This window comes from Ovis aries, chromosome 22, assembly GCF_016772045.2.
Source record: "Ovis aries strain OAR_USU_Benz2616 breed Rambouillet chromosome 22, ARS-UI_Ramb_v3.0, whole genome shotgun sequence".
Taxonomy (NCBI): Eukaryota; Metazoa; Chordata; class Mammalia; order Artiodactyla; family Bovidae; genus Ovis; species Ovis aries.
In genome coordinates, this window is record NC_056075.1 from 48119355 (window position 1) to 48145894 (window position 26540).

General features: G+C 42.7%; 1 protein-coding gene across 1 annotated transcript; it reads left to right on the forward strand.

Moving 5' to 3' along the window:
* The first annotated feature begins 11128 nt into the window (after positions 1-11128).
* Positions 11129-13104, forward strand: LOC114110273 (T-complex protein 1 subunit zeta). Its single transcript, XM_042238461.1, has one exon. The coding sequence runs from the start codon at positions 11194-11196 to the stop codon at positions 12787-12789; it is 1596 nt and encodes a 531-aa protein (XP_042094395.1). The 5' UTR covers positions 11129-11193; the 3' UTR covers positions 12790-13104.
* Positions 13105-26540: the final 13436 nt, after the last annotated feature.

Below are 26540 nucleotides of genomic sequence, written 5' to 3' on the forward strand. Positions count from 1 at the left end.
AAATTGTATCTGTTTATAATCTGGTATTAGAATTTGAACAGAAGTTTGAATATTAGAAAAATAAACTCCTTGGAAAAATCACCCTATAGAGTTTTGGTAACAAAAATTCTGTGAATCAAATAATGAAAACACACTTTGGTCCATCTGAGCAACCTTCGTCTGTCTAAATAGGAAAGACCCAGTGGAGATGTCTGTGCCTCTCTTCGTCCAACTTTCTGAGAATCGTCCTGGGAGCACGGATACAACCAGCTCCGCAGGCTCATCATCGGGGAAGTTCGGGAGGTCTGAGAGTAGCAGTTTTCAGGCAAAGAGAAGCTGATTCTGGGGTGGAAAGAAGAAGCAAAGTTAAGGTGGCTCCAAAAGGAAAGAGCCGGGGACAGGAGAGGAGATGAAGTGAGGCCACAGTGGACCCCAACTTCGGGTACAAAGCAGTGAGAGCCGCTGAGAGGGGACACCCCCGTCAGCCACCACCCTGCTCTGTCTCCATGGGAAAGGGCCTCAGTAGTGAATAAGGCCATCGGGACGACCCCCACAGCAACAGCTGTCAGCAAACCACCCTTGGAGTTCGGCTCTTGGGGATCATCGTGACAGAAGCGACTCCGAAGGTCTCTGCTGCACGTGTGGCTCCTCTTAGGCTAAGAACACAATCGCCTCAACTTGGATCAGCCCTTATTTTTGCAAGGTGAGTCCCAAGGACAGAGGAGCCTGGTAGGCTACAGTCCATGGGGTCGCACAAGAGTCAGACACGACTTAGCAACTAAACCACTGCCACAGCCCTCGTGGACTACACAGTGGACAGTCAGCTTCCTCAACTATAGAGTGAGAAGCTTAGACTGGATGACTGGTCCTAGCCTGTATCAACTCGAACATTCCATAAGGCTCTGGAATCCACAATGGAAGTTCACCCTGTCAAACGCATTCACTTGACAATTACATGTTCAGTACAAACCAACTTCCAAGGCAGGATGCAAGCCAGCTGAAGAAGCATAAACAGAAGTGGGGGCGGGGGCTGCGAAGGGGCACAAGCTTTCTTTCTGGGGAGATGGAAACGTGCTAAGGATGGTGATAGATGCACAATTCTCTAAAAACACTAACAAATCTTGAATTGGGTCATTAAAATGAGCAAATTTTATAGCATGTATGTCTCAATAAATCCATTTTTAAAAAGGAAAAGCAGGACTTCCCTGGTGGTCCAGTAGTTCAGAATGCCCCTGCCAATGCAGGGGACACAGGTTCAGTCCCTGTCAAGGAAGATTCCACACGCCGTGGGGCAGTAGCCCTGGGTTCTAGAGTCCACGTGCCTGACTACTGAAGCCCGCACACCCTGGACCCCTTGATCTACCACGAGAAAAGCCACAGCAACGAGCAGCCCATGCACCACAGCAAAGAGCCGCCCCCCTTACCGTGATTAGGGAAAGCCCGCACGCAGCAACAGAGACCCAACACAGCCAATAAATGAGGGAAAACTAGAGTGGCTAGGCCTAGTTCTACAATGCTCTCAGAAGGAAAACTGAGAAGGGCACGGTGGGGAGAGGGGTGTGACAGCAAAGCCTTCCACCAGAGAGGGTCCTGCCCACAGCTCAACCTGAGAAGCACCAGCAGGGCCCCGATTCAGTGGGGACTCGGCATCACCCCATCATCCTTCTCCTTAAGCCTCACTCTCTTCCTCTGTGTCAAGACCTGTGTGGACGCTGCCTGGTGAGACAGAAGCTGACATCTGCCTCTGGGCTGGGCCTCGACCCAGGCTGGCAGTCATCCAAAAAACCGTCCATGGTAAGAGGCAATTTCTCTCCTCTGCTTCCCTCGCATCCCCCAGGAAAACGATACCGGGAAGGTACCTCCCCTCTGAGGGTAGGACGATGCAGGGATCCTAAGATGGCTCCTCATTACAGTGTTTGCAATTATTTCAAATTTTGATTTTCATAATAACTCTTCCTGGTTGTGTTGACCAGAGGGAACTTTTATTCCCCAAAGTGCCCATGTCAAATTTGCCATTATCTTCCAGGAAAAAAAAAAAAAAAAGAATCAAATGGAAAGGCTTTTAAAAAGAGATAAAGTTTACTCATTGGAAATTAGAAATGAATATTTATTGTCAGATCTCTGTCTAGATTAAAACCTTTTATTTAACACCAGTTGAAAGTGTAAATTATTCACATGTTTACATTTCAGTGACTTCTGTTCTCTAATGATTCCATTTTCTAGAGTGTATTACTGGTAAGATAATGAAATGCCTCATCAGCTTGGACTATTAAGCAAACAACTAACTTCAACTTTTTGAACAAGGAATAAAAAAATAGAGTGGGCCCTAACCATTTATTTTCAGTTTAATGCAGTATACAGCTAACTTCCCAAAATGTAGCAGTTAAAGAGAGGGCTGCCAACAGCAGTGGAGATGCATTCCAGCCTCCCATCCACATGCAATGGGACCATGAGAACAAATTCACTGCTCTCACACAAATCATGGTTTTTGGCAAGACTCAACTCTACCAGAAGGGAAGGGAATAGGGAAAAAAAAGAGAGAACACAGTATTCTCCACTTCTCCAGCCAGAAAAGTTGAGCTCTTGCTGTTTGAATGACATTAGAAAATTGTTCACTCCAGCCTTCTGTCTTAGGTTATTACCTAAGAAAAGTTAATCATTAATAAAATAATCCTTCATCTCTTTATGGTGCTTAAAGATTACAAAACACTTGCTCAAGTGCCATCCCATTCGAGTGAGGCACTCTTTCTGGAACACAGAAAGCTGACTATGCCTGGAGATGAATGACCACACATCCTGAAAGTTAAGATTTTATAAAACAAATCTGTTTCCTGAAACTTTCCATGAGAATGTTTTACAAACCCTTCAAAAGCACCGTGCTATCCATACATTTAAGTGTTAATAATCTATGACCTAGAACCATTTTATCCATCCCTCTATTTTATAAGCCCCGAAGTCCATGGAAATGACAATGTGTTTTTCTGTTGTCCTTATGCCAAGCATGCCTGCTTGCCTTGAAGGAGTCAGAGAAATGCTTTCTTTAGAATTACAAAAGGCTTTGTGGTTAAAGAATTAAGACATAACACCTATCCGCAAAATATTCACAATCTAATACGGAAAACAAAACATTCCTAAAACGGAAACTAACAAAACAATGACTAGGAATGACTCAGTGGTGAGGGGTCACACTAGAAGCATTCTCTGAAGAAGAAGCCCTTATTACCTGGATGAGCAGTGCCTGGAGTGTTGGGGGTTGTTCCGAGGAAGAAAGGAGGGGAGATGTTCTCGCCCCTGCAGGGGACCCTCAGGGTAAGAAGGCGCCAGACATCTAGGGTTAGAGAACAGAGCCTAGTCCAGGTGGACCATTTATTTTGAGCAAAAGGGGTCGTAAAGAATAAAGGTGCCCATAGGTTGGGGCATATTGTGAACAGCCATGAATTATAGGCTCCAGTTTTTATTTGATCTTGCAGTGAATCAGGAATCAAAAAAAAAAAAAAAAAAAGGAAATAACCTTTTAAGCGATATTTTAGCACTATGAATCTGACAATGATGTCTCAGATGAATTGAACGAGAAGGAAGTTTGGGAAGAGGATACCAACTGTGACAACCTAATAACTCCAGCATCAGGTGACTGAGACCCCCCCTCAGCCAGTGGCAGTCAGGGAATGAGAGATGGGCGTGCAAGGTGGGCACACACCTCGCAGAGCCACGAGGCCAGGCTGGCGCGGGGGGAGGAGGCCAGCAGGGGACCTGACCGAAGATCCCAACACACGCAACTCAGAAATAAATGATGCAGCAGGGGCTGGCTTGCCTGGAGGAGATGAGGGCTCAGGGGCCATTGCTGATCTGAAGGGACAGTCTGACCCCAGGGTAGAAAGGTGCAGGGCAGGGCTCCAGAGGAGACAGGACAGGTGGGGCTGTCATTAACCACTGATGCCACCTGCCCAGAAAAACTGCCGGGCAATGTCCACAACCCGCCCCCAGGGCCAGCCACGGACTCCCCGCGCCACTTCTGAGCTTGCTGTCCACACACAAAGCATGGCCGTCTATCATATTTGCGGTTTGTGCGGTTTCTTCTGGTCTTTGCCGTATTTCCCCGAGTAGCTTCTGGTTTCTTGGTTGCAAAGATGAGGTCTCACACTTAGCATTCTAGAACCCAGTCGCGTCAGAGCCAGGAGGAGAGGCCATTCTGCTTGTCTTGCATTGAGCCCATTTCATAAGGGAAGCAGAGCTAGAACGCGGAAACTAGGCCAGTTGAGGGCAGCAAGGATGCCCAGCCCTGCCCTGGGGCTCTCTCCCCTTGTACCTCTCAGTCTCGTATTCGGGTGGCCGGGGTGTGTGATTTCAGAATTGCTGTGAGGCGATTTGGAAATCTTTATGAAGAAGTCAAGAAGGCAGAACGCCTTGGTGGTGTGTCATTCACCAAGAAGGAAATTGCTATTTTTGGACAAGAACTATCTCTAAAGATATAACTGGGTCCACAGGGAACTGCCTTCCACTTCCTTACGCTGACCCTTTGAATTAAGACTGGGGTCGCCCACAAGGTTGGCTTGGGAAAACGAGCCTGGGTGCCTTTCCATGAACCTCTTCCCTCTTCTCATCGCGGTCGTGACCCCTTGTTCCTTCCAGGTCATAATCCTGCCTTGTTGCTCCTCCCTGGACAGAAATCCCCTCGCTTTCTTCCTCCCAGCTAGGGCGACCCTATGTCCTAATTTGTCAAAGACACTCTTGCTTTTTTTTACCCAATATTACAGTGTTATTATAAACACAGCCTTTTGCACTCTCAAAATGTCTGGTGTGGATAATAAATTAAAAGGCTACCATTTATAGCATATGCCCCCAGAAGTTAAATGTTTGCTTGTTTGTCTAACCAAGAAATTCATAGTAGATATTCTTTCTGCTGTCAGGTCAGCACCCACCCCTGCCCACTCACTCTTCAAGGCCAGTCTGATGGTCCTAGTGGGGACCTCCACCCAACCACGTGGGCAGCCACACAGTAAATGGAGTCTGCTCATTCAAGGCAATAAACGCCCTTTATAATGACTCTAGGTCAAGCTGGCCTACCAAAGAGAATCCTACTAACACAAAATGCCTTCGGTACTCACCAGCTTTGATTCCCCACTGCTTCGGGCACTTACCCAGATTTGCAGTTTCATATCGTGACTTCCATTAGGCCACTTCTATACATCAGAGTGAATTTCTGTTCTTAACTTTGCTGATTCTTCCTTTCAAATAGTTTCCTACACTCTCTCACGGCCACCACCCATCAAAACATAACCTGCTTCACAAAGGGGTAGGTCCATCCATTCGACAAATATTTACCATATTCCAATGGAACTCTTGGTAATCTAGGTAATACAATGATAAATGAGATGGGCAAGGTTCCTATTTCCATATAAATCTAGAAGGGAAATCTGATTTAAATATATTATTAAGTTATAAGTGTGATCAGAGCTACAAGGAAAAACACCCAAAGTTGTGTGATGATAAGCATCACCTCCTTTTTGGTGGGGAAGAGGATCAGAGACGTAAGAAGTGGGGAGAAATTAGCTTGGAACAAAGGGCGAATGAGGAAGGCATTCAAGAGGAAAGGGGCTACCGGCACAGCGATGGGGAGATGGGGACCATGTCACGACATCAGAGGCACGTAGCGAAGAGAGGAGGGTGGCCAAGGCGTCACAAGGCCAGTGTACGTGGGCAGCAGCAGTCAGGAGACCCAGCTGGAGGCCCGGGCGCAGCTGAGTGATGGCAGCGGGGCTGGCAAATCCAGCCCCCTGGAAACACACTGAGGATGGAGGCATTCAGCCTTCCAGCTGCCTCACTGCCCAGGAAGGCTGCAGAGGTGGCAAGTGTGATTCCCAGCTGGAGGGTGAACCTGAGCAGAGATGAGGGGGTCAGGAGAGGAGGAGGTGACTGGGGCAGGTCATGAGCTCTGTTCTGACATCTTCAGGACATAAGTGAGGCATCTCCAGGTCATGTGGATAGGATGCTGACATGCGAGTCTGCATCTCGGACACTGTGAACTGGGGGCCAACAGCTTGTAGACAGGGGAAGCCCTGGGCTTGGATAAGGTTACTCAGGAGGATTTGTGGAAAGAAAAGAGGAAACAGGCCTGAGCACCTTCAACGTTCTAGTAAGGAGGCTCAGAGGTGGAGAAGGACCAGGGAAGAGCTCTGAGGCCAAGTGCTGGAGAAGAGCAGGCCGAGGGTGTCCACTGGGCGCCCACCAGACTCTGCAGGAGAGACTAGGGACTCAGCAGGAGGGACACCTGAGGAGGAGTGGAGGTGGGATGGGACCGAAACATGTGAAGACACGGAACCCCACGTCCGTCGGCAGACGAATGGATAAAGGGGCGGTGCTTGCAAAACGGAACAGTCCTCAGCGTCACAAGGAAACAACGGCACTGCAGCAGCAGAGACGAAGGGGAGTGAATGAAGTGAGTCCGACAGAGAGACAGGCTGCATGTGTATCACTTCTGCATGGAATCTAAAAAAATGAACTTATTTGCAAAACAGAAATAAACCCACAGACACAGAAAACAAACTTACAGTTATCAAAGGGTCTAGTGGGGTGAGGGGTAAATTAGGAGTTTGGGATTAATGTATACACACTACTGTATATGAAATAGATACACAACAAGGACCTACCGTATAACACAGGGCACTGTACCCAATACCTTGTAATAATCTCTAATGGAAAAGACTATGAAAAGATAAACAGATGAGAGATAACTGAATTACAACACTGTAAATCTCATATAGTGCAAAATTTTTAATGGTTTTTTTTAAAAGGGAAAAAAACAAAAAGATTAGACTGTGTGAGAGATCCCAAGATTAGCTACAAAGAGGGCAGAACGAGGATGCAGGGTTTAGGGAGGGTCATTTTGTTTTTGGAGAAGGAAATGGCAACCCACTCCAGTATTCTTGCCTGGAGAATTCCATGGACAGAGGAGCCTGACGAGCTGCAGTCCATGGGGTCGCAGAGAGTCCGACACGACTGAATGACTAGCACACACGTTTTGTTTTAATACGTGGCTGTGTGGATGGGAGAGGGAGTCTTTTAAATGGAAGGAAATGAGTGTGTTTGAGTACTGAAGGGAACGACCTAGAGAGATGAAGAAATAGAAAAGAGGGACTAAGTTTGTGTTTTCACTAAAAAGGTACAGAAGATTTGACTCAGAATCTTGGATGGGAGGGTTGTTTATTAACGCCCTTAATATGGGGTCAGGGATATGTAACAGTCACAGAGCAGACTTTTTAGAGAGTAATTTTCACTTTTTCTCAGCTCTTTGACCACTTTAAATATTTAGAGTAATTTTACCACTGACCCAGGCTATTCCCGTCACTACATTGTTATTTTCATCACACTTAGAAGTAAGAAGCTTTTAAAAACACGACCTCATTCGATACAGTCACTCAAGGAAAACACCCTGGGCTTCTGCACCCGCTCTGGTCCTGCAGCTGATCCTGGGTCCATGGGCTCCTACCCGGCTGCCACAGGGCAAAGGTCAAAGCAGAGAATGCAAATATGCGGTCCACGGATGCTCCAAACTCCGAACACTTGGTTTTTTTTCCCACCCATTTCATACCGCTGTGATATATATGTATTCATAAGCACACGTAAATAAATAAATAAAGCACGTTGATGAGGAGAGTGGTTGTGTCAGATAAACACAAGGAAAACTTTGTTACCAAGGGGACCATCAGTCATGGTGGTGGGGCCATCAGCTCAGGGCTCCGGGGAGGGCACAGGGGGATTTCAGCTTTGCTGGAAGCCAGTGTGGAGGCGAAGCAGTCCAAGGATCTGTCAGTGAGATTACAGTGAAACTAAACAAAAGTCATTATCTTTTTTTTTCTTTTTGTCTGCACTTTGGAAAACTATTTACACAACTTTTTCTAGGTCCAAAAGCAGTTTGGGTATTTAATGTTAATCTGCATCACAGTATAAATAGTATTTCAATCAGTAAACAATGCATAAAGACATATATATTGTGTTATATGTCTGCATAAATTTTATTTTCATGAACATGCTTCCTCTGAAAATGAAAAAAAAGCACTTGAGGCTTTCAGTGTGTTTTTTAATGTTTCTGAGTAGATATTCATTCTTTTGATCCTGACTATTCAGCCGACCTGTAAAATACCTGAAAGTCCCCTAATACACAGACGTCTCTTTATTATTTTTTTTTTTTTTCGGTCATGTCCCTGTTCCCTTTGTGGGTGAGTTAGGTGGTTTGGACTATGTTTAATCAACTGATAGGATTCAGTGCAAAACTCAATTAAAGGCAGCACCCAAACTGATAGATTGCTATGTTAGTGTGGTTTTTCATTAGAGACGGTGACTTTGTAAGGAGTCAAATGAACTCCTCTGCTGTGCAAAGCAAGTCTCATTGACTGAACGTTCACCCTGTCACACCATCTCTCCCCGACTCCTGGAAAGAAACCCATTTACTAGGCACAATAACTAAACCAATGTTTTACCCTCACACACGTAGCACTCACTTTTTAATTTAGAAGAGTCTTGAAAAACACGAAGCAGCAGAATTTTGGCACGCTCCTCAGAACGCACACAAATAAATCTTTTTCAGCAAATCTCCAAGGGTTTTAGGCAAAACTTCGTGAATGCCAGAGCAGAAAGCTAAAAACAATTTCGGGCTTGTTTGTTGAGCCAAAAAAGTGGACATCATGTCCAAAGTACAATTTAAAGCATTATGTTTTTGTATTAAAGAATCCACTAACGTGCATTTCCAACCCAAGAATTTGTCTGCAGAGTTTCCCAGGCATGGGCTGCTTTTCCAAGTTTTAACTCTTAACAGAGAGAAGCCCAAAGCAGGCGGGCTCCAGGAGACAGCAGCGATTCTGTGGCAGCCCTTGGACTGAACGAGTGGGTCGTGGGTCCGAGGGCACCGTACTCAGGCTTCTCTCCGAGATGATCTAAAGCAGTGGAAACTACTGCCATGGGCATGACTTTCTTTCTGCCCGACTCTCCGTGACCTGTTTCTTCCTGTGAACAGGGGCGAGCACCATCCTGAAGGATGGGACATTAAACCTAATATAAATTCAATAAATATTTATTGAACCAAAACATTTAAAAGCAGAGATAACAAGCTGTGCTTGCCATTTTTTTCACTGCTTCACCGAGGTCCTACTGACACACAAAAAGCTGTTGATAATTTAATGTTTACAACTTGATGTACTTGGAGACAACTCAACACTGTAGACTTAAACATCTGTGAGGAGGGTAAACCTTACGTTGGGCACTTGCTTTTCATGATTAATTGAATTTTTCTTTCTCTGCTGTCCACAGTCTACCTGAGCCTCCCTTCCAGCTCCAGCATCGCTACAGCCCCTTCTGAGGTCTAACCTTCCTGCAGAGGGCAGACTATTTGTTGGCTCCGTCCCCACATCCCTCACTGTCAAGTCCACGGCACTGAGTACCATGGGCACACCTGGAAGGCACTCAGCAAAAGCTTTGAGTCAATAATCCCATTATTCTAATTTCCCACTTGTTCTGGCTAACACTAGGCGGGCAGGCACAACTATGTGTGACAAATGCACTGAAACTCCTCCCTTCGGCGCTGCTGGAAGAATGGAGGCATTCATACAAATACCTTAAAGCCTAAACACCATGAAAGATTTCCGTCATGTATTTGTATAATGCGCAGCAGCCATATTTGTCCACTTAGGTCTTTATGTGAACATCTGGTTTCCTGCTGCGAGCCTCCCTGTGGCTGGATGGAAGCCACTTTGAAACCTGGAAGCAATGCTTGATGTCCTCTAATTACCTTTTTTCCCTCAAATAGGAATAAAATGGAGTGTAAGAAAACTTGGCAACGACTCGCTTTGTGCATTGCTCTGATAATTCATAATAGCCCAATCTCATCAGTTCTATTTAACATACATCAAAGAAAGTCTTGATGCTTTAAGGAGAAGCGCATCACACACCAAGCTGACTGGTTTCATTTCAAAGTCATTCCTGTTACAAAAGCTTGATCGCAATCTGTAGGGCTGTGGCACCGTGTAGCCCTGAGCTGCCACCCCGTCTCCCTTTTCCATGCTCCGTCCTGCTCCCTGCAGCCCAGCCACGCCAGTACAATCTGCGCATCCAGCACTCACCCCTCTGCCCCCACAGTGCACCAGCCCACTATGTTCTTCACCTGACCACACTCCCAGCAACCGCTGCCCAGTTTAACCTACCAACTTGAGAGCTCAGCTCAAGGGCAACTGGCTCCAACAAAGGATTCCTTACACCTACTCAAGGTCAAGTTTTTCTGCTGTACATTCCTCTAAAATCAATCATTTCTATTACCTCATTGCACTTGTTTTTCTAGCTTACAATCGTATTGCATATATTACTGAGAGTATTTCACCAATATCTAATGATAGCAAAAGTCTCACAGGAGCATGTCCATGCCTGTTTTCCCCCACAAAGGAGACATTCAAATATTTATTGAATTAATGCATGACAGAAGAATAAATGAATGGACAATCAATAAATCTCACAACCTACTTTGTCCTCTAGAAGGCTCACTTTCTCACTCATCACAATAAATTTCATACATTCTTTTCTCTCTTCAAACGTCTGACATTTTTCCCTCCACTGTCCAACCCCCTGACGACCTTACCACATGCTCCACGGAGAATACAGGGACCAAACTCAAGTCTGTCATCTCCCCACCACCAATCCTATAATCCAGTAAATATTGACTCCCTCCTACTCTTCAAAACAGATGGAACAAACAGGAAAAAATAAAGCAAAACGGCAGACCTGAATCCAACTACGTAATAGTTACAATAAATGTAAATGGATTAAAATCTCCAACTAAAAAGCAGACTGGGAATGAAAAAGCACCAAGACTCAACTATATTATGGCTAGAATAGATGCATTTTTCTCTCTCTTTAAAGAGAAGAAGATATAAAGACACAAGTAGCTGAAAATAGAAATAGATAAGCATGAACCATACGATAGCAACCATAAAAAGATGCACTGACCACATCAGGCAAAATATCCTTCACTGTATGTTACTTAGCAACTGTAGTAAACAGACTTTAAGAAAAGTAATATTACAGAGACTAAGGAGAACATTTTATAATGATCAAAGTGTCAGCATATCAGAAATGCATAATAATTATAAAGTTGCGCCTCCCAGCCACGCTGAACCGGCTCAGGGCTTTTCGCCACGCCGCGTCCCCTTATCTTCCTCTGCTGGGTCAGCTATGGCGGCCGTGAAGACCCTGAACCCCAAGGCCGAGGTGGCCCGAGCCCAGGCGGCGTTGGCGGTCAACATCAGCGCGGCCCGGGGGCTGCAGGACGTGCTGAGAACCAACTTGGGGCCTAAGGGCACCATGAAGATGCTTGTTTCTGGTGCTGGAGACATCAAACTCACTAAAGATGGAAATGTGCTGCTTCATGAAATGCAAATTCAGCACCCAACAGCCTCCTTAATAGCCAAAGTAGCAACAGCCCAGGATGACATAACTGGTGATGGTACCACTTCCAACGTCCTCATCATTGGAGAGCTGCTAAAGCAGGCGGATCTCTACATTTCTGAAGGTCTTCATCCCAGAATAATTACAGAAGGATTTGAAGCTGCAAAGGAAAAGGCACTTCAGTTTTTGGAACAAGTCAAAGTAAGCAAAGAGATGGACAGGGAAACACTTATAGACGTGGCCAGAACATCTCTACGAACTAAAGTTCATGCTGAACTTGCTGATGTCTTAACAGAGGCCGTAGTGGACTCCATTTTGGCCATTAAAAAACAAGATGAACCTATTGACCTCTTCATGGTTGAGATCATGGAGATGAAACATAAATCTGAAACAGATACAAGCTTAATCAGAGGCCTTGTTTTGGACCATGGGGCACGGCATCCTGATATGAAGAAGAGAGTAGAAGATGCATACATCCTCATGTGCAATGTGTCATTAGAATATGAAAAAACAGAAGTGAATTCTGGCTTTTTTTACAAGAGTGCAGAGGAGAGAGAGAAGTTAGTGAAAGCTGAAAGGAAATTCATCGAGGACAGAGTTAAAAAAATAATCGACCTGAAAAAGAAAGTCTGTGGTGATTCAGATAAAGGATTTGTTGTTATTAATCAAAAGGGAATTGATCCCTTTTCCTTAGACGCTCTTGCCAAAGAAGGCATTATAGCTCTGCGCAGAGCTAAAAGGAGAAACATGGAAAGGCTGACTCTTGCTTGTGGTGGGATAGCCCTAAATTCTCTTGATGACCTGAATCCTGATTGTTTGGGACATGCAGGACTTGTCTATGAATATACATTGGGAGAAGAGAAGTTCACCTTTATTGAGAAATGTAACAATCCTCGCTCTGTCACGTTATTGATCAAAGGACCAAATAAGCACACGCTTACTCAAATCAAAGATGCAATAAGAGATGGCTTGAGGGCAGTTAAAAATGCTATTGATGATGGCTGTGTAGTCCCAGGTGCTGGTGCAGTGGAAGTGGCGATGGCAGAAGCCCTGGTTAAATACAAGCCCAGTGTAAAGGGCAGGGCCCAGCTTGGAGTTCAAGCATTTGCTGATGCGTTGCTCATTATTCCCAAGGTTCTTGCTCAGAATTCTGGTTTTGACCTTCAGGAAACACTAGTTAAAGTTCAAGCAGAGCATTCAGAATCCGGTCAGCTTGTGGGTGTGGACTTGAACACTGGTGAACCAATGGTAGCAGCAGAAGCAGGCATATGGGATAACTATTGTGTAAAGAAACAGCTTCTTCACTCCTACACTGTGATTGCCACCAACATTCTCCTGGTTGATGAGATCATGAGAGCTGGAATGTCTTCTCTAAAAGGTTGAATTGAAGCTTCCCTTGTATCTGAATCCTGAAGACTACAGAGTGATCCTAATAATACAGCTATGGAATTTTGGTCCAAGCTTGAAATGATCTTCAAAGGATTTCCTTTTCCCATATTAAAGAAGAGAACACTGGCACCTATTCAGATTCTGAAGTTCTGAAATTATAATTACAGTATTTTTAAAATTGCACTGCAGTGTCCGCAGACAGCAGGTCATACTTACGCAGTAAACAGGACATTTTGCTTTACCCTCAGTGATATAAAAATATTAGATAAGCATATGTTATCTACCTTGTTATTAAATCATTGAAAAACATTTTAATAGTAAAAAATAAATAAATAAATAAAGTTGCATGCTCCCAATAACAGCACTTTAAAATATATGAAGCAAACTCTGTGAGAAAAAAAGAGAGAAAAATAGGCAAGTCAACAATCTCGGTCGAAGGTATCAACAACCTCCTGTCAGTGATCCACAGAACAACCAAATAAAACATCAGTGAATAATAGATCTCACAAGCATAGACCGTAGAGTGACGTGTATGAAAAGCCATGTTTTCAACTGTATATAGAATGTTCATCAACAGAAACCACACACTGGGGTACAAATAAGTCTTGACACATATGAAAAAACATCACATATAGTAAATATTTTCATCACAGTGGAATTACAGTGACAATGTAAAACAGTAAGATTTTTTAAAGCCTCAAATATTTTAAAATTGAATGGTACACTTCTATAAAACCTGTGGATCAAAGAAGAAATCAAATGGAAAATTAGAAAATGTTTCAAATTAAATGATAAATAAAATGCAACATATCAAATTTGTAGTTTATAGCCAAGGAAAAAATAAGGAGACCATCTCTAGCTTAAAATGTTGGTATTAGAAAAAACTTGAAATGGGATTTAAATCAAGTTTCTATGTTAAAAGAAACATAAAATCAAGTTTCTTTCTTTCTTTCTTCTGCGGTAAAGACCTATACAATTTGAGTACCCTAAAATTAAAGTAAATCAAAAGAAAAAAATCTAAAGATAAGCACAAAAATCAATAAAATGGAAAATAGAAAAAGTTACAAAGAGAACTAACAAAGTTAAAGATTGATTCTTTGAAAAGATTGATAAAATTGATAAACCCTTCACAAGATTGATCAAGGAAAGAAAAAAGAGAAAGCTAGTTAGCCTTAGCCGGAGAAGGCGATGGCACCCCGCTCCAGTACTCTTGCCTGGAAAATCCCACGGACGGAGGAGCCTGGTAGGCTGCAGTCCATGGGGTCGCACAGAGTCGGACACGACTGAGGCTACTTAGCAGCAGCAGTTAGCCTGAGAAGTAATAAAAGAAGGAACATAATAAAAATGCTGTAGACATTACAGGAATAATAAGGGAATGGTATAAACAACTTTTTATGTATTTCTTTTAATTTAAAAAATTTTGTGCTTAATTGGAGCATAATTGCTTTACAGTATTGTGTTGGTTTCTGTCATACATCCACAGGAATCAGCCATAGGGATGCAATGTCCCCTCCCTCTTGTACCTCCCTCCCACCTCCCACCCCATACTACCCCTCTAGTTGTCACGGAGTAACAGTTTGAGCCCCCTGAGTCATACATGAAATTCCCACTGTCTATCTGTTTTACGTATGGTAATGTGTATGTTTGGGCTTCCCTAGTAGCTCAGCTGCTTAAGCTGAGCAGGAGACTCTGGTTCAGTTCCTGGGTGGGAAGATTCCCCTCGAGAAGGGATAGGCTATCACCTCCTGTACTCTTGGGCTCCCTGGTGGCTCAGACAGTAAAGAATCTGCCTGCAATGCGGGAGATCCAGGTTTAATGCCTGGGTTGGGAAGGTCCCCTGGAGGAGGGCATGGCAACCCATTCCAGTAGCTTGCCTGGAGAATCCCCATGGACAGAGGAGCCTGGTGGGTTACAGTCCATAAGGTCACAAAGAGTTGGACACGACTGAACAACTAAGCTCAGCACAGCACAACGTGTATGTTTGCATGCTGCTCTCTCAATCCACCCCACCCTCTCCTTCCCCAGCTGTGCCCACTGGTCTGTTCTCTGCGTCTGCATCTCCACTGCTGCCCTGCAAACAGGTTCATCAGTATCATTTTCTAGATTCCATATATATGCATTAATATATGATACTCGAAGTTAGTTAAGTGTTAGTCACTTAGTTGTGTCTGACTCTTTGTGACCCCATGGACTGTAGCCCCCCAGGCTTCTCTGTCCATGGGATTCTCCAGGCAAGAATACTGGACTGGGTAGCCATTCCCTCCTCCAGGGGATCTTCCCAACCCAGGGATCGAACCTAAGTCACCTGCATTGCAGGCAGATTCTTTACTTATCTGAGCCACGAGGGAAGCCTTTTAATATGTGATATTTGTTTCCCAATACTAAAATGAAAGAGAAATTCTGAAGAGCTTGTTTCAATCAAAGAAATTAAATTCATATGAATAAAACTCCCTAAAATGAAAATGAGGCATAGGCATCACGAAGTAAATTAATAGCCAATATCCTCATTAATAAATATGAAAAGTTCTTAAAATTTTAGCAAGTTGATTACATAAATGAATAAAATATTATGACCCAATGGAGCTGATACCAGAAAGGAAAGGTTGGTTTACCATTTTAACATCAATATTAAAATATAATTAAATTAGTAACAGCTAAAATAAAGATTATAATCATCTCGAGAATGCAGAGAAACATTTGAAAAAACCCAGCGTATACTGTTGATTAAAACTTTCAGCAACAAGGAATAGAAGTTTCTCAACTGGAAAAAGACATCCATGAAAAGCTTCAACCTAACCTCATAATTACAGATGAAAGACTGAATGCTTTCCTGCTGAGATCAGAAATGACACAAGAATGTTCATTCCTACCAAGTCTATTCAATGTTTTATAGAATTTTGTAACCATTGAAATCAGACAAGAAAATAAAGAGTTAAAGGTATGCCTATTAAAAGGAAAGAATAAAGCTGAATTGATCATACATGATAAAGTTATCTATGTAAAAAACCTCATTAAATCTACCAATTTAAAAAAGATACTGGAAAAAATCATATTATTTACCAAAGTTTCAACATATAAGATCAGTATGTAAAAATCAGTTTTTACTCTATATATTATTGATAAACAATTGTAAATTAGAAGTATAAAACAATAGAATTTATAATAGCAGCAGAACCAATAAAATACTTAAGAAAAATTTTAACAAAAGATACACAAGTCATGCACAATAAGAGCCACTAGCTATTTACAAAGAAAATTAACCTAAATAAGGGGATAAATATATCATGCTCCTAGTTTAGAAACCTCAATATTGTTAATACATTAATTCTTCAAGGGGGGTTCAAGATGGGGAACACATGTACACCCATGGCAGATTCATGTCAAAGTATGACAAAACCAATACAATATTGTAAAGAAATTAGCCTCAAAAAAGAAAAAAAAAAAAAAGATTCAAAGCAAATCCCAATCCAAACCTCAGAGTGTTTTTCTGTGGAAACTGACAAACCAAGTCTAAAATTCATGTGGAAGTGTAAAGGCCTGAATACAGACAAAGAAACTTTGAAAAAGAAGAATATAGTTCAAAACATGGCATGGAAACAACTGGCTGCCTAGATGCAAAACACAAGCTTTGACACCATCTCTCACTACACAGGAAAATTAAGTCAAAGTGGATCGTAGATGTACATAAAACCCTAAAATATAAGACTTTGTGGGAAAAAAAAAAAACATGGAAGAAATATTTGTGGCCTTCATATATGAAAAAATTTCTTATATATAAGACCAAAAGCAAGATCCCTGGAAGAAAAAAATCAATAAATCAGATTGCAAATATTAAAAAAAATTGTTCTGTGAGAGACATTATTAGGATGATGATAACCTGAGCCACATGCTGGGAGAAAATGTTCAAATCACTTGTCTAGTTATGGACTTACACTGAGACTGAATAAAACACTCTCAAAACTCAATCATAAGAAAATAACACCAGCAGTTCAGGCGCTCAGTCATGTCAAACTCTTTGCAACCCCATGGACTGTAGCACGCCAGGCTTCCCTGTCCATCACCAAATCCAGAAGCTTGTTCAAACTCACGTCCTTTGAGTTGGTGATGCCATCCAACCGTCTCATCCTCTGTCATCCCCTTCTCTTCCTGCTTTCAATCTTTCCCAGCATCACGGTCTTTTCCAAAGAGTCAGTTCTTAGCATCAGGAGGCCAAAGTATTTGAGTTTCAGCTTCAGCATCAGTCCTTCTGATGAATATTCAGGACTGATTTCCTTTAGGATGGAATGGTTAGATCTCCTTGCAATCCAAGGAACTCTCAAGAGTCTTCTCCAACACCCACAGTTCAAAAGCATCAATTCTTTGGCACTCAGCTTTCTTTATGGTCCAACTCTCATATCCATCCATGGCTACTGGAAAAACCACAGCTTTGACTAGATGGACCCTTATTGGCGAAGTAATGTCTCTGCTTTTTAATATACTGTCTAGGTTGGTCATAGTTTTTCTTCAAAGGAGCAAGCATCTTTTAATTTCATGGCTGCAATCACCATCTGCAGTGATTTTGGAGCCCAGAAAAAGAAAGTCTGACGCTGTTTCCACTGTTTCCCCATCTATTTCCCATGAAGTGATGGGACCAGATGCCATGATCTTAGTTTTCTGAATGTTGAGCTTTAAGCCAACTTTTTCACTCTCCTCTTTCACTTTCATCAAGAGGCTCTTTACTTCCTCTTTACTTTCTTCCATAAGGGTGGTGTTATCTGCATATCTGAGGCTATTGATATTTCTCCCAGCAATCTTCATTCCAGCTTATGCGTCAACCAGCCTGGCATTTCGTATGATATACTCTGCATATAAGTTAAATAAGCAGGGTGACAATATACAGCCTTGACGTACTCCTTTCCATATCTGAAACCAGTCCGTTGTTCCATGTCCAGTTCTAACTGTTGCTTCCTGACCTGCATATGGATTTCTCAGGAGGCAAGTAAGGTGGTCTGGTATTCCCATGTCTTTCAAAATTTTCCACAATTTGTTGTGATCCAGCTTCCCTGGTGGCTCAGAGGTTAAAGCATCTGCCTCCAATGCAGGAGACCCGGGTTCGATCTCTGGGTCGGGAAGATCCCCTGGAGAAGGAAATGGCAATCCACTCCTGTATTCTTGCCTGGAGAGTCCCATGGAAGGAGAAGCCTAGTAGGTTACAGTCCACTGGGTCGCAAAGAGTCGGACACGACTGAGCGACTTCACCTTCACACAGTCAGAGCCTTTGGCACTGTCAATAAAGCAGAAGTAAATTTTTTTTCTGGAGCTCTCTTGCTTTTTCGATGATCCAACAGATGTTGGCAATTTGATCTCTGGTTCCTCTGCCTTTTCTCAAACCAGCTTGAATATCTGGAAGTTCATAGTTCACATACTGTTGAAGCCTGGCTTGGAGAATTTTGAGCATTACTTTACTAGCATGTGAGATGAGTGCAATTGTGTGGTAGTTTGAGCATTCTTTGGCATTGCCTTTCTTTGGGATTGGAATAAAAACTGACCTTTTCCAGTCCTGTGGCCACTGCTGAGTTTTCCAGATTTGCTGGTATATTGAGTGCAGCCCTTTCACAGCATTATCTTTTAGGATTTGAAATAGCTCCACTAGAATTCCATCACCTCCACTAGCTTTGTTCATAGTGATGCTTTCTAAGGCCCACTTGACTTCACATTCCAGGATGTCTGGCTCTAGGTGAGTGATCACACCATCGTGATTATCTTGGTCGTGAAGATCTTTTTTGTACAGTTCTTCCATATATTCTTGCCACCTCTTCTTAATATCTTCTGCTTCTGTTAGTTCCCTACCATTTCTGTCCTTCATTGAGCCCATCTTTGCATGAAATGTTCCCTTAGTATCTTTAATTTTCTTGAAGAGATCTCTATTCTTTCCCATTCTATTATTTTTCTCTCTTTCTTTGCATTGTTCACTGAGGAAGGCTTTCTTATTTCTCCTTGCTATTCTTTGGAACTCTGCATTCAAATGGGTTTGGTCTCAGGTCAAACAACAGGGAGGGAAAACAGTCCCACCCATCCACAGAAAACTGGATTAAAGATTTACTGAGCATGGCCCCACCCATCAGAATAAGACCCAGTTTCCCCCTCAGTGGCTCAGACCGTAAAGCATCTGTCTACAATGTGAGAGACCTGGTTTCGATCCCTGGGTTGGGAAGATTCCTTGGAGAAGGAAATGGCAACCCACTCCAGTACTCTTGCCTTCAAAATCCCATGGATGGAGAAGCTTGGTGCAGGCTACTATCCATGGGTTTGCAAAGAATCAGGCACGACTGAGCAACTTCAGTCTTTTTCACTTTCCTCCTCAGTCACTCTCTCCCATCAGGAACTGACTCACTGGAAAAGACCCTGATGCTGGGAAAGATTGAAGGCAGGGGGAGAAGTGGACGACAGACGTTGAGATGGTTGGATGGCATCACTGACTCGATGGACATGAGTTTAAGCAAGCTCCAGGAGTTGGTGATGGACAAGGAAGCCTGATGTGCTGCAGTCCATAGGGTCACAAAGAGTCAGACAGGACTGAGCACCTGAACTGAACTGAACTGAACTGAAGGTATGGTGGCTGAAAGTAGATCAGTAGTTGCTTGAGATGAGGAGGGGTGTGTAAGGGTGGCAGTAGGAAGGAGGAAGAAAAGATTACACAGGTGTGCAATGAACTCTTAGGAGTGATGGGAGTGTCTGTTATCTTTTTGGCATGAGTGGTATCCACGATCTTAGTTCCCTGACAAGGGATCAAACCCAAGCCCCCCCAGAGACTTGGTTCAGTTCAGTTGCTCAGTCATGTTCGACTCTTTGCGACTCCGTGAATTGCAGCACACCAGGCCTCCCTGTCCATCAACAACTTCCAGAGTTCACTCAAACTCATGTCCATAGAGTTGGTGATGCCATCCAGCAATCTCATCCTCTGTTGTCCCCTTCTCCTCCTGCCACCAATCCCTCCCAGCATCAGAGTCTTTTCCAATGCGTCAGCTCTTCACATGAGGTGGCGAGTTTCAGCTGTGGTGAATACTGGAGTTTCAGCTTTAGCATCATTCCTTTCAAAGAACACCCAGGACTGATCTCCTTTAGAATGGACTGGTTGAATCTCCTTGCAGTCCAAGGGACTCTCAACAGTCGTCTCCAACACCACAGTTCAAAAGCATCAATTCTTCAACGCTCAGCTTTCTTCACAGTCCAACTCTCACATCCATACATGACTACTGGAAAAACCACAGCCTTGACTAGATGGACCTTTGTTGGCGAAGTAATGTCTCTGCTTTTCAATATGCTATCTAGGTTGATCATAACTTTCCTTCCAAGGAGTAAGCGTCTTTTAATTTCATGGCTGCAATCACTATCTGCAGTGATTTTGGAGCCCAGAAAAAGAAAGTCTGATACTGTTTCCACTGTTTCCCCATCTATTTCCCATGAAGTGATGGGACCAGATGCCATGATCTTAGTTTTCTGAATGTTGAGCTTTAAGCCAACTTTTTCACTCTCCTCTTTCACTTTCATCAACAGGCTTTTTAGCTCCTTTTCACTTTCTTCCATAAGGGTGGTGTCATCTGCATATCTGAGGTTATTGGTATTTCTCCCGGCAATCTTGATTCCAGCTTGTGCTTCTTTCAACCCAGGGTTCCTCATGATGTACTCTGCATAGAAGTTAAATAAGCAGGGTGACAATATACAGCCTTGACATACTCCTTTTCCTATTTGGAACCAGTCTGTTGTTCCATGTCCAGTTCTAACTGTTGCTTCCTGACCTGCACATAGGTTTCTCAAGAGGCAGGTCAGGTGGTCTGTATTCCCATCTCTTTCAGAATTTTCCACAGTTTCTTGTCAAAGTCAAAGACTTTGGCATAGTCAGTAAAGCAGAAATAGATGTTTTTCTGGAACTCTCTTGCTTTTTTGATGATCCAGCAGATGTTGGCAATTCGATCTCTGGTTCCTCTGCCTTTTCTAAAACCAGCTTGAATATCTGGAATTTCATGGTTCACATATTGCTGAAGCCTGGCTTGGAGAATTTTGAGCATTACTTTACTAGCATGTAAGATGAGTGCAATTGTGCAGTAGTTTGAACATTTTTTGGCATTGCCTTTCTTTGGGATTGGAATGAAAACTGACCTTTTCCAGTCCTGTGGCCACTGCTGAGTTTTCCAGATTTGCTGGTATATTGAGTGCAGCCCTTTCACAGCATCATCTTTTAGGATTTGAAATAGCTCCACTAGAATTCCATCACCTCCACTAGCTTTGTTCATAGTGATGCTTTCTAAGGCCCACTTGACTTCACATTCCAGGATGTCTGGCTCTAGGTGAGTGATCACACCATCGTGATTATCTTGGTCGTGAAGATCTTTTTTGTACAGTTCTTCCATATATTCTTGCCACCTCTTCTTAATATCTTCTGCTTCTGTTAGTTCCCTACCATTTCTGTCCTTTATTGAGCCCATCTTTGCATGAAATGTTCCTTGGTATCTTTAATTTTCTTGAAGAGATCTCTAGTCTTTTCCATTCTGTTGTTTTCCACTATTTCTTTGCACTGATCACTGCGGAAGGCTTTCTTATCTCTTCTTGCTGTTCTTTTGAACTCTGCATTCAGATGCTACTAGCAAGAAAGTCCTAGGTGTTTGATGTCTTTATCATGATGGGTGTTGGTTACACAAGTGTATACAGATGTCAAAAGTTTCAAAAGTTCAATATATGCAATGTGATGTCAGTTACAACTCTATAAAGTTTTTTAATCAATTACTATTTCTACATTTTAGCAATAACAATTAGAAACTGAAACGTAAAAATATAATTCCATTTACAATAGCTTCCAAAATGTTTAATATTTGGGAGTAAGTTTAACAAAACACATGAAGAACCTCTGTACTTAAAACTACAAAATTTTGCTGTGAGAAATTTTTTTAAAGACCCAAATATTTGGAAAAATACATCATGGTCATGGATTAGAAGAATCAATATTATTAAGATATATTCTCTGTAAATTCATGTATAGATTCAGTGCAATCCTATTCATGTTCCCCCAGTCTTTTTTATGGAAATTGACAAGCTGATTCAAAAAGTTATACGGAAATGCAGAGGGCTTAGAAAAGTCCAAACAATGTTGAAAAAGCAAAATCAGGCTGAGGACTTTGCTATCTGAATTCCAGGTTTACTGTGAGCCTTCAGGAAGCCTGACAGTATAGTACTGATACAGAAGTAGTCACAGGAAACAGAATACAGAAATAGATGACACGTCTATGGTCAATGGGCTTTTCACAAGCACACCAAACAACTCAAAAGGAAAGTTAAATTCAGCAAATTGTAATGGGACAACTGACATCCACAGAGAAAAATGTTTATTTTGAACCCCCATGCTTCTGCACATCATACCAAAAATATTTCAAAATGAATCACAGATCTATATATCTTTGCATACCACAGATCTATAAAGCTTTTAGAAGAAAATATAAGAGAATACTGTTGCAACCTATAAGCAAAGATTTATTAGACAGAACCCAAAAATCAAGAGCCATGAAGAGAAAAATGATGAATTAGACTTACCGAAATTAAAAACTGATGCTCATCAAAAGACACCATTAAAATGAACAGGCAAACCACAAATACTTGCAAAACATTTGTCTGACAAAGGACATATTCAAAATACACAATGACTCCTACAATTCAATAATAGAAAGATGAACAGTCCAACCAAATTAAAATATGGGCAAAATAATAATTGAATCAACATTTCACAAGTAAAGCAGTATGAATGGTCAGTAACCACACAAACCAGCACTCAGCATCTCTTGTCATCAAGGAAGTGCAAATTAAAACTGCAATGTGATATCACTACCTGCCCTAGAATGGTGAAAATTTAAAAGACTGATAAAACCAAATACTGACCAGGAAACAGAGCAATAGGAACTTTGGGTGAAACAGAAAATATTACAACCACTTTGGAAAAGTTTCAACAGATTTATTTATAAAGTTAAACCTCAGTTCAGTTCAGTCGCTCAGTCGTGTCCGACTCTTTGCAACCCCATGAATCGCAGCACGCCAGGCCTCCCTGTCCATCACCATCTCCCGGAGTTCAATCAGACTCACGTCCATCGAGTCCGTGATGCCATCCAGCCATCTCATCCTGGGTCGTCCCCTTCTCCTCCTGCCCCCAATCCATCCCAGCATCAGAGTCTTTTCCAATGAGTCAACTCTTCGCATGAGGTGTCCGAAGTACTGGAGCTTCAGCTTTAGCATCATTCCTTCCAAAGAAATCCCAGGGTTGATCTCCTTCAGAATGGACTGGTTGGATCTCCTTGCAGTCCAAGGGACTCTCAAGAGTCTTCTCCAACACCACAGTTGAAACGCATCAATTCTTCAGCACTCAGCCTTCTTCACAGTCCAACTCTCACATCCATACATGACCACAGGAAAAACCATAGCCTTGACTAGACGGACCTTAGTCGGCAAAGTAATGTCTCTGCTTTTGAATATACTATCTAGGTTGGTCATAACTTTTCTTCCAAGGAGTAAGCGTCTTTTAATTTCATGTTTCAAATAGGAAAAGGAGTACGTCAAGGCTGTATATTGTCACCCTGCTTATTTAACTTCTATGCAGAATACATCATGAGAAATGCTGGACTGGAAGAAACACAAGCTGGAATCAAGATTGACGGGAGAAATACCAATAACCTCGGATATGCAGATGACACCACCCTTATGGCAGAAAGTGAAGAGGAGCTAAAAAGCCTCTTGATGAAAGTGAAAGAGGAGAGTGAAAAAGTTGGCTTAAAGCTCAACATTCAGAAAACGAAGATCATGGCATCTGGTCCCATCACTTCATGGGAAATAGATGGGGAAACAGTAGAAACAGTGTCAGACTTTATTTTTGGGGGCTCCAAAATCACTGCAGATGGTGATTGCAGCCGTGAAATTAAAAGACGCCTACTCTGTGTATTTGTCTAAGAGAAATTAAAATCTATGTCCAAAAAAAGTGTAGAAGAATACTCACAGCAGCTTCATTACAGTGACTGGAAGTGACCATCTCCACAAGTGACTGCATCTGTTTGTCAAAATTGAACAGTTAGTGTGTATGTTTCAATGTCTGTAAATGTCAACGTAAAGAGGAACCATAAGATTTAGAGGTCACCAAATGGCCGGGTAGGAGATCCCAGCCTCCATCCTCGCACGAAGAATCTAAAAAGGATGAAATCAGAGGAACAGAGACTAGATTGATGGTTACCAGGGGCTGCAGGAGGGGAAATGTGAAGACGTTGTTCAAAGGGACAAATATTCGAGAAGAATGCGTACAGCATGGTGAGTACAGTAAGAACACTGCAGCTGCTAAGTTACACACTCACACTCTTCTGCATGCTTAAAAGCTGCTCAGGGAGCAGATCACAAACGATGTCACTGTAACCACAAAACGGCAATTATGTGAGACGAAGGATGTGCCACCTACCCTTACTGTGGCAAACATTTCGCTACATACACACGCGTCGGGTAATCACATTGTACACCTTCCATTTTTCACACAACTCTTACCCTCTGTACTGTCTTCTCTGGAGAAGTGTCTGTTCAGGTCTTCTGCCCATTGTGTTTAATCGGGCTGCTTGTTTTCTTGGTATTTTTGTCGTTTCAGCTGTCTATGCAGTTCGGTCGTTAACCCTTTAGCTGCCATATCATTTGCGAACACGTTCTTTCACGCAGGAGGTTGCCTGTTGTTGTTGATGGTTTCCTGTGCTGTGCAAAAGCTTTCAAGGTAGATTACGTCTCATTTGTTTATTTTTTGCTTTTATTTTTTTTCCTTATTTTAGAGACAGATCAAAAAGATCGCTAGAATTTATGTCAAAGTGTGTTCTGCCTGTTCTAGGAATTCTGTAGTTTCAGATCATGAATTTAGGTCTTTAAACTGTTTCAAGTTTGGTTTTGCATATGGTGCGATCAAACGTTCTAATCTTCTTGTTTTACGTGTAGCTGTCCGGTTTTCCCGGCACTATTTACTGAAGAGACTGTCTTTCCCCGACTGTATACTCTTGCCTTTGTCAGGCTAACTAATCATGCGTGCGTGTTAAGTCACTTCAGTCTTGTCCAATTCTTTGTGACCCTATGGACTGTAGCCCACCAGGCTCCTCTGTCCATGGGAATCCTACAGGCAAGAATACTGGAATGGGTTGCCACGCCCTCCTCCAGGGGATCTTCCCGAGCCGGGGACTGAACCTCCATCTCCAGCATCTCCTGCATTGGCAGCCAAGTTCTTTACCACTGACGCCACCTGGGAAGCCCTCATTGCTCACAGGTGAGTGGGTTTCTTTCTGGGCTCTCTCTTCTTCCTTTGATCTGTGTGTCTGCTTTCTGTGCCAGTACCATGCTGTTTTGATTACTGTATCTTTGTAGTACAGTCTGAAGTCAGGGAGCGGGCAGAGTCAGTATTAGTGATTAGGGATGCAAAGTCAGGATTAGTGATTAGGGAAGCAATGAACAGAAACCTCTGGAGGCACAGGAGCATGTAGTGTTTCTTCTGAGTCACTCAGTGCTTTAAAGAATTATTAAGGAATGACCCCAGACCACATCTGCTGCCAGCAAATTTGTCAGGTGGTAGAAAGAAATGGGAGACTTCCACATGCTAAGATTGAGAAAAAAAATAAATAAATAAAGCATTTTTATCTCTCATTTGCCCAAGCGTCAGTTCAGTTCAGTTCAGTTGCTCAGTCGTGTCTGACTCTTTGTGACCTCACAGACTGCAGCACGCCAGGCCTCCCTGTCCATCACCAACTCCCAGAGTTTACTCAAACTCATGTCCATTGAGTCAGTGATGCCATCCAACCATCTCATCCTCTGTTGTCCCCTTCTCCTCCTGCCCTCAATCTTTCCCAGCATCAGGGTCTTTTCAAATGAGTCACCTCTTTGCATCAGGTGGCCAAAGTACTGGAGTTTCAGCCTAGCAATAATAACTTTACTGTTAAAATTCCAGCAGGAAAAAGAATTCCTATAAGCCCACATCTAACCTCTAACTTTTTTCCCCATTGAAATATTTATTCCTACAATGTAAATTTTTAGAAAAACAGTTTTTGGGGGGAGAATGCAATTATCCTATCATAGCAGAGGAGAATACACTTAAAAAGAAGCAAAACAGACTCCAAGCTACATGATACAAGTCATAAACCAGCTGCTCACATGGTATCAGGAAGGAAAGTAAACAAGGCAATAAGTTGCCACTAGTGTTGGTCACTGGAATCAAAGTCTCTGTGACCTGGATGGAGAATGTAGGGGTTTTTTTCTGTCCTGGTAGGTAAGAAGAGCCCCACCTCATACCTAATGATGATACCTGGGGGTTTCTGAGCTGCCGAGCAAGCGAGCCTTCATCACACAAACAGTTTTCCCTGATTCCTGAAGGGAGGGGAAAGTTTAGGCCCATGGGGCACTCGGGCGTGTGGGCCTAGCCTGGTCTCCCAGGGAAATCAGCAGAGAAGGATTCTGGAGCCTGGGAGAGAGCCCTCTGGAATTCAGAAAACACTGAGTTGTCCTTATTGATGGATGATAACTGGCTTAGATGCTCCCCAATTAAACGAGATGAGCACCCACCCTCAGGCTTCGAGCCAGGCAAGACTTGTCTAGAAATCCACTTTTCCAATCTAGCTTTAACAAGAAAAGAAATTTATAAATGGAGATGTCAAAACAATTGTAAAGGAAAATGTCAAATGGAAATTTAGATAATTCTGCTCCTTTAGTGGGAGTTCCAAAGC

Excerpts from the sequence above, each read along its gene's own strand:
- LOC114110273 (XM_042238461.1), top strand. The coding sequence starts at position 11,194 with ATGGCGGCCGTGAAGACCCTGAACCCCAAGGCCGAGGTGGCCCGAGCC.